Below are 12,506 nucleotides of genomic sequence, written 5' to 3' on the forward strand. Positions count from 1 at the left end.
CTCTGTCTGTCTGTCTGTCTGTCTCTCGCATTCTCTCTTTATTTAAGATAATGTAAATGCTGTGTTGATTATTGATGAATAAAGTTCAATTCAAATCTCTCGATTTTTCTGTCTCTCCCACTCTCTCTCTCTTTCTCTCTCTCTCTAACTCCCCCCCCTTTGCCTGTTTGTCTGCCTATCTGTCTCTTTCTCTCTCACACACATTCTCTCCGTTTCTGTCTCTCTAACCCCCCCCCTTGCCTGTTTGTCTATCTATCTATCTATCTATCTATCTATCTATCTATCTATCTATCTATCTATCTATCTATCTATCTATCTATCTATCTATCTATCTGTCTGTCTGTCTGTCTCTCCTCTCTCTCTTTCTCTCTCTCACACACATTATCTCTCTCTCCCCCTCTCTCTCTAACCCCCCCTTGCCTGTTTGTCTATCTATTTATCTATCTATCTCTCTCTCTCTCGCACACACATTCTCTCGCTCCCTCTCTCTCTTTAACCCCCCTTTGCCTTCTTGTCTAGCTATCTGTCTCTCTCTCTCTCTCTCACACACACACACACATTCCCTCCCTCTCTCTCTCTCTCTCTCTCTCTCTCTCTCTCTCTCTCTCACTCACTTTCTGGGTGGAGCTCCACAGGAGGAGCCTCTGCGCCTCTCGGACTGTTAAGACTGATCTGAAAATCACGTTTCGCACCAGCTTTTTTAATCATCCGGCGAGGAAGGAAAAGCAGGTTTCTAAAGGATTACCGCATGAAACAAACTGAAAACAAGTGCGCTTTCCCCGCTGCTCTTTGCTGAGCGGCATTCATCACGATGGAGTAACTAACTGTCCAGGAACAATACAATAAAAATGAGGATTTGGAACAACTCGGGTCTGCACGCGTGAGCCCCGCCTGTCTGTCCAATCTTAAGTTTTTTTTTGGGGGGGGGGCGAAGCGCTTGAAAGTTTTTGAAACTGTTAATCAAAACTCATTTTGAAAATGCTGTCGGTGGGAAAATAATGACAGTTGACACACCGGGATCCCGAGCACAGTAAGGAGAATGTAAGTCACGAATGTTCACCTTTGTTTTGCGGCGCGGACCTCGGGCTGAAGCGCAGGTTTTGATGTCGCTTCTCACCCGTCGCTGGACTCGTAAGCGGTATGGGCCGATGTGGGGCTTCACCTGTGAAGTGTGATTGCTGCTTTTCTCCTTGTACACCAGTTGTGTTTCGGATTATCGGCAGACGAAGCGGACGACTAAACGCAGGTCGCGCCGCGCACGTTTAAGTTCGGTTCAGCGCTGGGTGGCGGGGCTCGGACTCCCGCAGCTTGTCAGTGATGACAAATAATTTCATTTAGATCCTTTAATATGGTAATGGCGACACGTTGACTGTGCGGTCTGGATTTGGCTGAATGTCGACTTTCAGAGAATGGAGAGTGGAACTCGAGCTGCGCGGATTGGTGCGGGGGCCGAACTGCGCTGCTAAACTGGTGAGGCTCACCCTTTGTCAGTTCGGATTTACTCGGTCACTTTTCCTCTTTTTTACCCCCCGTTGTGAGGCCCCACAGAGACCGAAGAGCAAATTTAAACATGTCAGCAAAATGAGCAGAATGATTCTTACATTAACACAAACTACACGGGGCACTGTATATAAACATTACAGCGAATAGTTGAAAAGTCACGAAAAATGACACCGTGTTCAGGTAGCCAATAAAAGGTGTCATTTGGCTTGACTTCTTATTGCATCCATAATGGCTGACACGGTACAGCACCCTTCTTGCTACCAACACCGAATACTTGAAAGGCATGTCGAATTCGGTTTCTGTTATAATCGTGATTAATATTTTCCATCCCACGATGACAGTGACACAAGAGCGTCGTGCTTTACTGTTTATTTGCTCAGATTTACTGAATGCAATACGGAGAGATCGACTGTGCCCGGGAGATGTGGAGTAGATTTCACTCAGCCTTACATCTCAAAAGGGCGATGGAATACAAAAGAGAAATCCCATCCATCCATCCATCACCAAACCAGTTTCATCTAGCCCGGGCTGGCGCCTGCCAGAGTAGTAAGGGGGTCAAGGCAGACAGGACAAGACGAGATATGCCGGTGACGTTTAATTAGTTCTTTGCTGGTTAAAAAATAATAATAATAATAACGGGGCTTTAATGGTACTGTACTGGGTGGTGTGGTTTCTCACTGCTGGACCAAAATAAGAAACGATTTCACTCCTGGGAAGATTCTTAGCAGGGAAGGTTAATGTGGAGAAAACAGACATCTTTAATATGTCGTAGGCAGGATACCCGCGGATCGTGAAAACCTGAAGGCAACCCCGTGGGATTGTCGGCAGAGGGAGTCCTTTTAAAATCAGGAACCCCACAAATCTCATATTTATGGATAGAAGTCAAAATAAACAGAAGTTCTTTCTGGAACCTTCGTCTGGATTTTACTTTTTTGGGAACAATTTCACCGCTCTCAAGAATTACTTTGTCGCCTTTATTTTTAAGCGGAAAATGTTCAATCATGTCTCGTTGCTGTTTGTCCCTGTTTGTATGAACTGTTACTTTCACTAAACCGTTTCTTTTCGGAATTGCCCACCTCTGCCCGGTGATCCGACTCCAGGTGGGTGCAATTTAAGTACTTTGTTGTGTTAAATATGAGCCGAAGCGGTCTGCTTTATTGTTCTTTTTGCCATTCGTTATCACTCGCAAAGATTAACGCAATTCTCCTTACCGGTCCCATTTACCCAATATTCATACCTCGATTAGTCGTAATCAGCTTTGCTCATAATTAAATGATTTCATTTTCAGCAGTTGTCATATACTGCATATATCCCTTCATCAATTATCCGTGATAACCGCGAGATGCCGGCGCCTATCCGGACAGCGGCCGCTCACTTAAAGCTGCTTCATTTGTATTCGCAAGCCCACCCATCCCGAAAGTCTTCGTGGGTGGGTGAGTTTAATAAAGAAACTGGAGTAGCTGGAGAAAACCCAAGAGAGAACACGGCAAACACCTCCATAATGACAGTGGCGACCGAGCCGGTAATCGAGCGCCGCTCTTTGGGATGATGAGGCCTTAGCGATCATTGTGGTAGCGTTTTAGTTAATATGTAATGCATGTAATGCAAATTCATATTTATTGTAAACTAATATCAAAATATGTATTTTCTTTAAACTTTGGTTATTTAAGAGTAGCTTTGTATTCAATTTCGTGTTAGAATGCGTTTTATATTCGCGAGGCTCCAGTATTTCAAAAAAGCCAACCGTTCGTTTTCAGGAGCCGCGTAGGTCTTTACACGGTCGAGTGGAGCCGAAGCCAATCCCGGCGTCAGTGGACGTAACGAGGAATTCCCAGGAACCTACCGTGGGCGTGAAGCCAGTCGACCGTTAGGTGTGTTACGTAACGCACGCGCACTCGCGCACTTACAGCTGGCATGTGGACTGCGGCCATTTGGTTAAAGACACTTGTGAGAAAAGTCGGAGTATCGGAGGAAAGCCATACGTACAAATGTACATTATTATTATTTTTATTATTATTAGACTCAAGACTCGGATAAACAGATCTCAGTGCGGGATTCCATCCCTGGGCTCTGGAGCCCTGAGGCAGTAAAGCTTACATAAGAAGTTTAATAGTCAGCAGAAGAATATTAGCGAACGTAATGGAAGTCGTTTGGCACTTAAGTGGTGAATGCCCACAGTTCCCTCCATGATTAATATTTTCAAATATTTACATGACGTAACATCCATCCATTCTTCCATCCATCCATATTTCTAACCCTCCAGGGCAGGATCACAGAGCAGCTGAAGGCTCACCCAGCAATCATAAAGCACGATGTAGGAACACCACCTGGTTAGTAATAATGTTCTCTCACATAATAAAAATGCACTAATATTCTAACAGATAATAATAAAAACATCATCATAATTGCTGTTCTCAATATCTGTTATCCCTTGTTATACTGTATGTTTCTCATTTACTTGATTAGGTTAGATAAAGTTTATCTAACTAATCAGATGCATGCAACAGTGTTAACATAAAAAGCAAGCATTTAGGCACAATAGTAATAATTCGACTTAATAAACAGACAAGTGCCTGTGTGTCTGTCTGTCTGTGTATCTGTCTGGGTTGCTATGTCTCTGGTATATGACATTTGGCATGGGATTCGTAAGAGGAGTGGTAATGTGAGTGACGCACCATCTGTTGGAATGTCTAATGCAATGCATTTTAGTACCACACATGTTTGTAATGCGCCATCTGTTGCAATGACAAATTAGAACATCAGACAGATTTAGACAAGAACAGGCCATTGTGGCCCAACAAAGCTCACCAGTCCTATCCACCTAATTCTTCTAAAGTAACACCAAGTCGAGTTTTGAAGGTTGCTAAAGTCTTACTGTCTATGCGGCACTACTTGGTTGCTTATTCCAGGTGTCTGTGGTTCTCTGTGTGAAGAAAAACTTCCTAATGTTTGTGCCAAATTTACCCTTCACAAGTTTCCAACTGTGTCCCCGTGTTCTCAAACTCGTTTTAACGTCACAGTGTCGATCCACTGCACTAATTCCCTTGATAATTTTAAACACTTCAGTCAGGTCTCCTCTTATTCTTCTTATGCTTAAACTGTAAAGGCTCATCTCTTTTATTCTTTCCTCCTGTAGCCCTGAATCAGCCTAGTTGCTCTTCTCTGGACCTTCTCTAGTGCTGTTATGTCCTTTTTGTAGCCTGGAGACCCAAACTGCACCCAGGACTCCAGATGAGGCCTCACCAGTGTGTTATAAGGCTTAAGCAGAACCTCCTGTGACTTGTACTCCACACATCAAGGCGCTATATAATCTGACACTCTGTTAGCCTTCTTAATGGCTTCTGAACACTGTCTGGCAGTTGATATCATCGAGTCCATGACTCCCAAATACATCTCATTAGGTATATTTTTGATTTTCAGATGCTCCATTGTGTATTCAAACCTCAGATTTTTTACTTCCTACATGTCATACTTTACATTTATTGACATTACATTTCATCATCCACAAATCTGCCCAAGCCTGTATGCTGTCCAAGTCCCTCTGTGATGATACAATGGATTTGGGATTATCTGCCAGTCCAGCTAGCTTGGTATCATCTGCCAATTTAACCATCTTGTTATTTATATTCCTATCCAAATCACACACACACACACACACACACACACACATATATATATATATATATATATATATATATATGCACATACTAAATCGACAGGACACACATTAAACTGGGACAACGTGAAAGTAAAATTTAAGGCCAGTACAAAAAGCGCCAGAGAGTTGGCTGAGTCTTGGCTATCAGATGAAAATGCCATCAACAGACACTTGGACATAAACCCAGCATATGCCAACTTAAGAAGGACATATGCACTTTAATTTAATGATACACCCCCCCCCCCCCCTTTGATCATACGGACTTAGTCACCTCCACCCACCCCCCACTGAATGTGTTGCTATATATTGCCTTTGATTCTTGTATGTCTAAGCATTATCCTCTGATGAAGACCCCTGACAGGGGTTGAAAGCTCAGGAATAAAAACTACTTTATGATACGTGATTCGTTTTTTTCTCCCTTTGTGGATCTCCAACTGCAAATATATATATATATATATATATATATATATATATATATATATATATATATATGGGTTCGATTCCCAGGTCCTCCCTGCGTGGAGTTTGCATGTTCTCCCCGTGTCTGCGTGGGTTTCCTCCGGGCGCTCCGGTTTCCTCCCACAATCCAAAGACATGCAGGTTAGGTGGATTGGCGATTCTAAATTGGCCCTAGTGTGTGCTTGGTGTGTGGGTGTGTTTGTGTGTGTCCTGCGGTGGGTTGGCACCCTGCCTGGGATTGGTTCCCTGCCTTGTGCCGTGTTGGCTGGGATTGGCTCCAGCAGACCCCCGTGACCCTGTTTGGATTTAGCGGGTTGGAAAATGGATGGATGGATGGATATATATATATATATATATATATATATATATACATATATACAGTACATATAATATATTTAAAATAGCGGTGGCCCTAACACTGACCCCTGTGGGTATACCACTCTTATCATCAGGTTAAGGGCCTTGCTCAAGAGCCCAACAGAGAAGGACCCCTTCTGGCAGCTCGTCCAGTGTATTTACAAGCGACCAAAGACTCCTCATTATAGGACCTAAAACCTTTCCACTTTACATTTGTCCTCGCTCCGGATCTTCACCCATTCAATCCTCGGGTGAACCGCTCCTCCTGTGAGGTGTAACAGAGCATCTTAGAGATAAGTGGAATGGTAAAAACAAACAACATTCATTGCTAATTTATTTTTCCTTTCCATTTTCATCCTGAAGACATTTTTAAACACATGTGGCTAAAACTTTAACTGACCAGGTAAAGAATAACCAAATAAATATTGTCACACACGTGCAATTCAGCTGAAGGGCCTGAATAATAGTAGTACCACGCCAGACCAGGGGGTGGCGAGCTGCACTGACTTTCTCTCTCAATCCTCTGAAGACCATCCAAGGGAAATCCTGCTAGGTTCTGGCACCATTGATGATGTCACTTCCGGTATGGGGGTTGGGGGGGGGGGGGGGGTGCATTGATGACATCACTTCCAGTGCCATCGATGACATTACTTCTGGTACCGGGAGTGTGTGTGTGTGTTGGAGGGAATGGGTGTGTGTGTGTTGGGGTGGGCATTGATGGCATCACTTCTGGTTCTGGCTCCATCAATCTTTAATCTTTCATCTTTTGTCACTTCTGGTCCTGAAGACACAACTTCACGTTCTGGTGCCATTGATGACGTCACTGCTGGTATGGGGGTTGGTGGGGGAGGGGGTTAGGGGGTGGTGGTGCATCGATGACGTCACTTCTGGTACCGTGTGTGTGTGTGTGTGGGAAGGGGGGATTGGGGTGGACATCGATGATGTCACTTCCTGTCCCAGCCTTTAAAGCCACCATATTCTCACTCTCTAATCAGTTCTACCCTTTTGCAGCCAGGGCACAATACAGTGGAACCTCGGTTTGTGAGCATAATTCGTTCCGGAAACGCGCTCGTAGTCCAAAGCACTCGTATATCAAAGTGAATTTCCCCATAAGAAATAATGGAAACTCAGATGATTTGTTCCACAACCTAAAACTATTCATATAATCAATGATTAATACAAAATATAAAGTAAAAATACATAAATCAAATTAATAATAAAATAATAATAATAATTCATTACATTTATATAGCGCTTTTCTCAGTACTCAAAGCGCTATCCACACAGGGAGAAACCGGGAAGCAAACCCACAATCTTCCACAGTCTCCTTACTGCAAAGCAGCAGCACTACCACTGCGCCACCTGAAATGAACCTGCACTTTACCTTTGAAAAGAATCATGGCTGGTATGAGGGAGTTTCTAAACTCTTGTGGGATTCCACCCAACGGGACGACACGCGGAAGAGCGTCCCAAATCCATCGCAGTCTCCCAGCGCTGTAACAGTTCGCCATAAAAGCGAATCCGAAAAGATCGCGGACACGCTATAAGCGCCTGCCATCAATGGGTGATACAAGGAACAAGGAGCATTATAAATGCGCAGGGCCCTGCCCGACTGCTGTGTCTGTGTATAGGAGAGCCGCAGATCCCGCTACAATAAATAACCGCGCCGTTGCTGCTTCAAGCTGAATAAAGCTGGTGCTGCTAAAGTACTGAGACTCAGCTTCGTGTTTTAGGGTGCAAGACTCGCACGTCACAGCACACATGCGCGCATGAGCACACACACACACACACGAGCGAGCGAGCACACACACACATACACACACACACACCCACATACCCACAATGCTGTAGTAAACACTATACGCTCGTACGGATGTTGACTATATGAGTGAGGCACACCGACTCAGATGGAGAATAGGAGACAATTACCCACAATCCCGCAGTGAGAGAGTGAGAAGAACCATCAGCTCAGTTGTGATCACGTGACGCTCAGAAGACAAAGCGTATACATACCACTTGTACTGCAAGACCTCGCTCAGTTTATCAAAAATTTTTGCTCGTCTTGCAAAACACTCGTAAACCAAGTTACTCGCAAACCGAGGTTCCACTGTGTATGGGTGGCTGCCCCAAACCTTTTTGATGTCTTTGTCTTATTCTTGTGACAAAATATTCCTTCATAATGTACAGTATATGCGTTTTCGCTCTAATCTAAAATTGTAAACATTTTAGGTCTGCTTGTCGTGTGGCGGCCAAATCGCTCGTTTTGTGTGCAGAACATCTCGATGCCATACGGACTGGTGAGCTCAGCTCTCTTAGTCACAGAAAAACAAACCCCACAATGTTCCTCACAACGTCTGAGTTTTAATAACCACATCATACGCATGTTTAACACATTTATATATATATATATTTGTTGCTACATCAACCACAAAGAATGATTATTACAGAGATGATAATTGCAAAACCAGCAGTCCGGAAGTGGAAATGGGCGCAAATTTGGAACACAAAAATCAAAACTAAATGCAGACATCAATAATCCTGCACACCACATAGCGCTGTTGTTACATAAGAAGGAGAAGTTGGTCATCCCTGATTGTGCAAAGCACCTCGGTTTACCCTCACGTTTTTTTAGGCATGTCCAGCACCGGTCCTGGTGGGCCGCAGTGGTCCGGGATTTTCATTCTAACCTTCTTCTTCATTAGTGAGCCGTTTTTGCTGCTAATTAACTTGTTTGGCCTTCATTTTAGTTGACGTGACTCAGACCCCCCCTTAGTTGTTTCTGTTTCCTTAATGAGCATCCAAACAATAATGAGACATAAAACAAGAGCAGCTAACCTGAAAATAAAGAAAGGTGAAGGTCTCGGCCATGTTGGTCTGCTCAGGTCACCGAAACATCTTGACGGTGGTCTTAGCAAGAACAGAAAATCAACAGTCTGCTGTGGCAGAACGAGAGCAGCGACAAGTCCTGATATTCAAAAACAGCAAGAATGGGCCTCTCATTAAGAAACTGGTTGGAGTGAAACTGACTGGAGTTTGAAATCCCAGTTTAGCTGCTCATCTGTTGGCTCGTTTCACATCTCATTTCTGTTTGGCTGCCATTTCATGAAGAAAGGAATCAATTCAGTGGACTGAATCCTTAAAAACAGGGCAATTAAAATGAAGGGAAAAGGAGTTAATTAGCAGTGAAAACTGATTAGGAAAAGAGTTACAATGAAAACCTGCAGCCACTGCGGCCCACCGGGACCGGAGTTGGGGACCCCTGAATTAAAGCTTTCGGCTGACGAGATCCTGGCCTCTGCTGTCCAAATCCATTTGTCTTGTGCCTTACACAGGGGTGTGTGTTCGGGGTCTAGGGAGTCGGACGCTATGTGAGTCCAGTTTATTATTACTATTGTTCTTTACTTTCTTGCATGTGTTTACAATGCATGTCCTCCCTGTGTCACCAGTGGACCTTCTTAAAGGCTTTGAGTGGTCACCTTTGGTGTTTTGGTAGACTGCTTATAACTGAAGAGGTGGCAGAATTATGATGGCGAGGTGTGTAAAGAACATTCCGGGTTGTTGAGTTCTTTCTGGCTGAGGACACAAGGGATAAGCTAAGCCCACGGTTTTCAAACTATGGTACACGTACCACTGGTGGTACTTCAAGTCATGCCAAGTGGTACTCGTGTTTTCCTTTATTTTCCACGAATCAATGTTGCTAGAATGCCAATATGTTGCATATAATCATATATAGTATAAGTATACTACTGTAAATGCCTGGAAGACTCCAAGCTGGCTTTTATTAGCGCGGGCACCCATTTCCTTAATTAGTTTAATATCACTTTAATGTCATAATTATAGTCATTATAGTGATTATAGTGACTTTTTCTTCAAAACAACGCGGGCATAAATTAACGATTCATTGACAGTAGTTCTTCAGTTTACTGGTCCTCGCGGAGTGGTACTTGTTCAAAAAAGTTTGAAAACCGTGGGGCTAAGCCGCTGTATGTTCCCCTTCACTTCCCCCATATTCATTTGGTATGATACCCCTGGAGCGACAGTCTGTACTTGTGTGTGTGATTTTAAATATATTACTAGGGGGCTTCGCTCGCCAAACCCCGTGTTTGGTTTTCCAGATACACACTTTTAAGATTTTTTTTTTCTTTGAATTGTTGCTATTTCATTACTTTCACTTTTATTTCAGAACTTCATTAAAAACAATATTTAGAATCTTTGGCGTCCCAACAGGCTGAATGTTTTAAATGAGGTCCGTGAGACTTGTGTTTAATGACTTTGTACACATAATTCAGGATAGGCTTCTCTGTTTGGAATTTCGGCACAGACAAAGCGATTGACATCATCAGCGGTTAATCATGTAATAAATGCATGTTCACCAATAAATGCATGTGAGGTAAACTCCGTTTTTGAAATTCTCTGACTTAAACTTCAAAGCCTTACAATATTTACATACTTCTGACATATCACCTGTGTCCATATATTTGATCTCTATTCACCTTTTTGTTATTTCTCAGAGTAATAATGTCTCTTTGTTTGTGCTAATGCGATGTTTACTGTCTTTGTTTTGACACTGTCGATTTTTTCTGCTTTCATATTCTGTATCTCGCTCTGTGTGTGTTTCGCGCCTACGTTTTTTCTTTTTGACTCTTTTGAATTCCAGTTTTCATGATCTCTAACCTGCTCTGCATGTGTTTGGCCCTTTTGTTTTTTAACCTCTTTATGACATTTTACTTTGTTTTCTACTCTTTGTCTTTTATTTCTGACCTCGCTTTGTCCTGCTTTGTTTTCAATGACACCTGGTCCGTGGTGATTATTTTTTCCTTTTCTCGAGTAATAATTTCCGTTTGTTTGCGGTACTGCGACCTTTACTTTCTTTTTTTGATACTTTCTAATTTTCCTGCTTTCATATTCTTTAACTTTCTCTACATGTGTATCATGCGTTTTTTTTTTTTTTTTGAGCCTTTCGAATTCCACTGCTTTCATAATTTCTAACCTGCTCTGCATGTGTATAGCGCCAGCGTTTGTGAACGTCTTTATGAAGTTCTAGTTTGCCTTTTACTCTTTGTCTTTTAATTCTGAGCCCGATTGGATGTGCTTTGTTTCAATTCCACTTGTTCCGGGCTGATTATTACTTTCCTTATTTTCTGAATTTACACCTCGATGAGCAACTTTTTCTTTTTTGCATTTTTTTCTCTCCAACGCTTTTGTGTCTCTTTTCTCTGTGCTGCTCTTTCTTCTTTGCTTAGTCGTCGACGTTTCATTTATAACGTATTGTCCTTATACGCTTTATATGCGCTGAGAGCCCTGGATCTGTGTCTGCTCAAATCCTTTAGACGACTGAGTGTTTTGCTGCCTGTTGTCTTATTTGATATTGATTGTAAGTAGGACATGTCTCGCAAGAATCTCATGTTCTACATCATCGCGAGACGGTCCTGGCACAAAGTCTTGTGTTTAAGGTCCCTGCGAGACGCTCCGTGGCCAATCTTTCGTCTTGTGGGTCTTTTAAGTGTCTTCTGTGATCTTAACGTGAAGATCACGTCTCATCTCCCGTCTTTCTCTCCCAGGATTTTTTTTTTGTAATGGAGAGATATGTATGCATTTGAGTTTTCCTATGAGATTAATAAAGTTCTATCTATCTATCTATCTATCTATCTATCTATCTATCTATCTATCTATCTATCTATCTATCTATCTATCTATCTATCTATCTATCTATCTATCTATCTGTCTGTCTGTCTGTATTATATAGTGCCTTTCTTGTCTGTCTGTCTGACAAAGATAGATAGATAGACAGACAATCTTTGTATTATATAGTGTCTATCTATCTCTGTCTGTCTGTCTGACAAAGATAGATAGACAGACAGACAATCTTTGTATTATATAGTGCCTTTCTTATCTGTCTGTCTATCTGTAGACAGACAGATAGATAGATAGATAGATAGATAGATAGATAGATAGATAGATAGATAGATAGATAGATAGATAGATAGATAGATAAGAAAGGCACTATATAATACAAAGATTGTCTATCTATCTATCTTTGTATTATATAGTGCCTTTCTTATCTATCTATCTGTCTGTCTATCTATCTATCTATCTATCTGTCTGTCTGTCTGTCTGTCTGTCTGTCTGTCTGTCTGTCTGTCTGTCTGTCTGTATTATATAGTGCCTTTCTTGTCTGTCTGTCTGACAAAGATAGATAGATAGACAGACAATCTTTGTATTATATAGTATCTATCTATCTATCTATCTATCTATCTATCTATCTATCTATCTATCTATCTATCTATCTATCTACAGACAGACAGACAGATAAGAAAGGCACTATATAATAGATAGATAGATAAGAAAGGCACTATATAATACAAAGATAGATAGATAGACAATCTTTGTATTATATAGTGCCTTTCTTATCTATCTATTATATAGTGCCTTTCTTATCTGTCTGTCTGTCTGTCTGTACAGATAGATAGATAGATAGATAGATAGATAGATAGATAGATAGATAGATAGATAGATAGATAGGAAAGGC

The 12,506-nt window shown here is 42.0% G+C and overlaps 1 protein-coding gene across 11 annotated transcripts in view; it reads left to right on the plus strand.

The window, feature by feature from the left end:
* The first annotated feature begins 643 nt into the window (after nt 1-643).
* Nucleotides 644-12,506, plus strand: part of adgrg6 (adhesion G protein-coupled receptor G6) — a 193,136-nt gene continuing 181,273 nt past the window's right edge. For all 11 annotated transcript variants that reach the window (XM_051919519.1, XM_051919518.1, XM_051919523.1 and 8 more), the window contains exon 1: nt 644-1,041. In XM_051919519.1, the coding sequence (XP_051775479.1) occupies nt 1,040-1,041 (2 nt within the window). In that variant the 5' untranslated portion in view covers nt 644-1,039. The remainder of the gene's footprint in view (nt 1,042-12,506) is intronic.

The sequence above is a fragment of the Erpetoichthys calabaricus genome, chromosome 15, assembly GCF_900747795.2.
Source record: "Erpetoichthys calabaricus chromosome 15, fErpCal1.3, whole genome shotgun sequence".
In the NCBI taxonomy this organism is placed as follows: domain Eukaryota; kingdom Metazoa; phylum Chordata; class Cladistia; order Polypteriformes; family Polypteridae; genus Erpetoichthys; species Erpetoichthys calabaricus.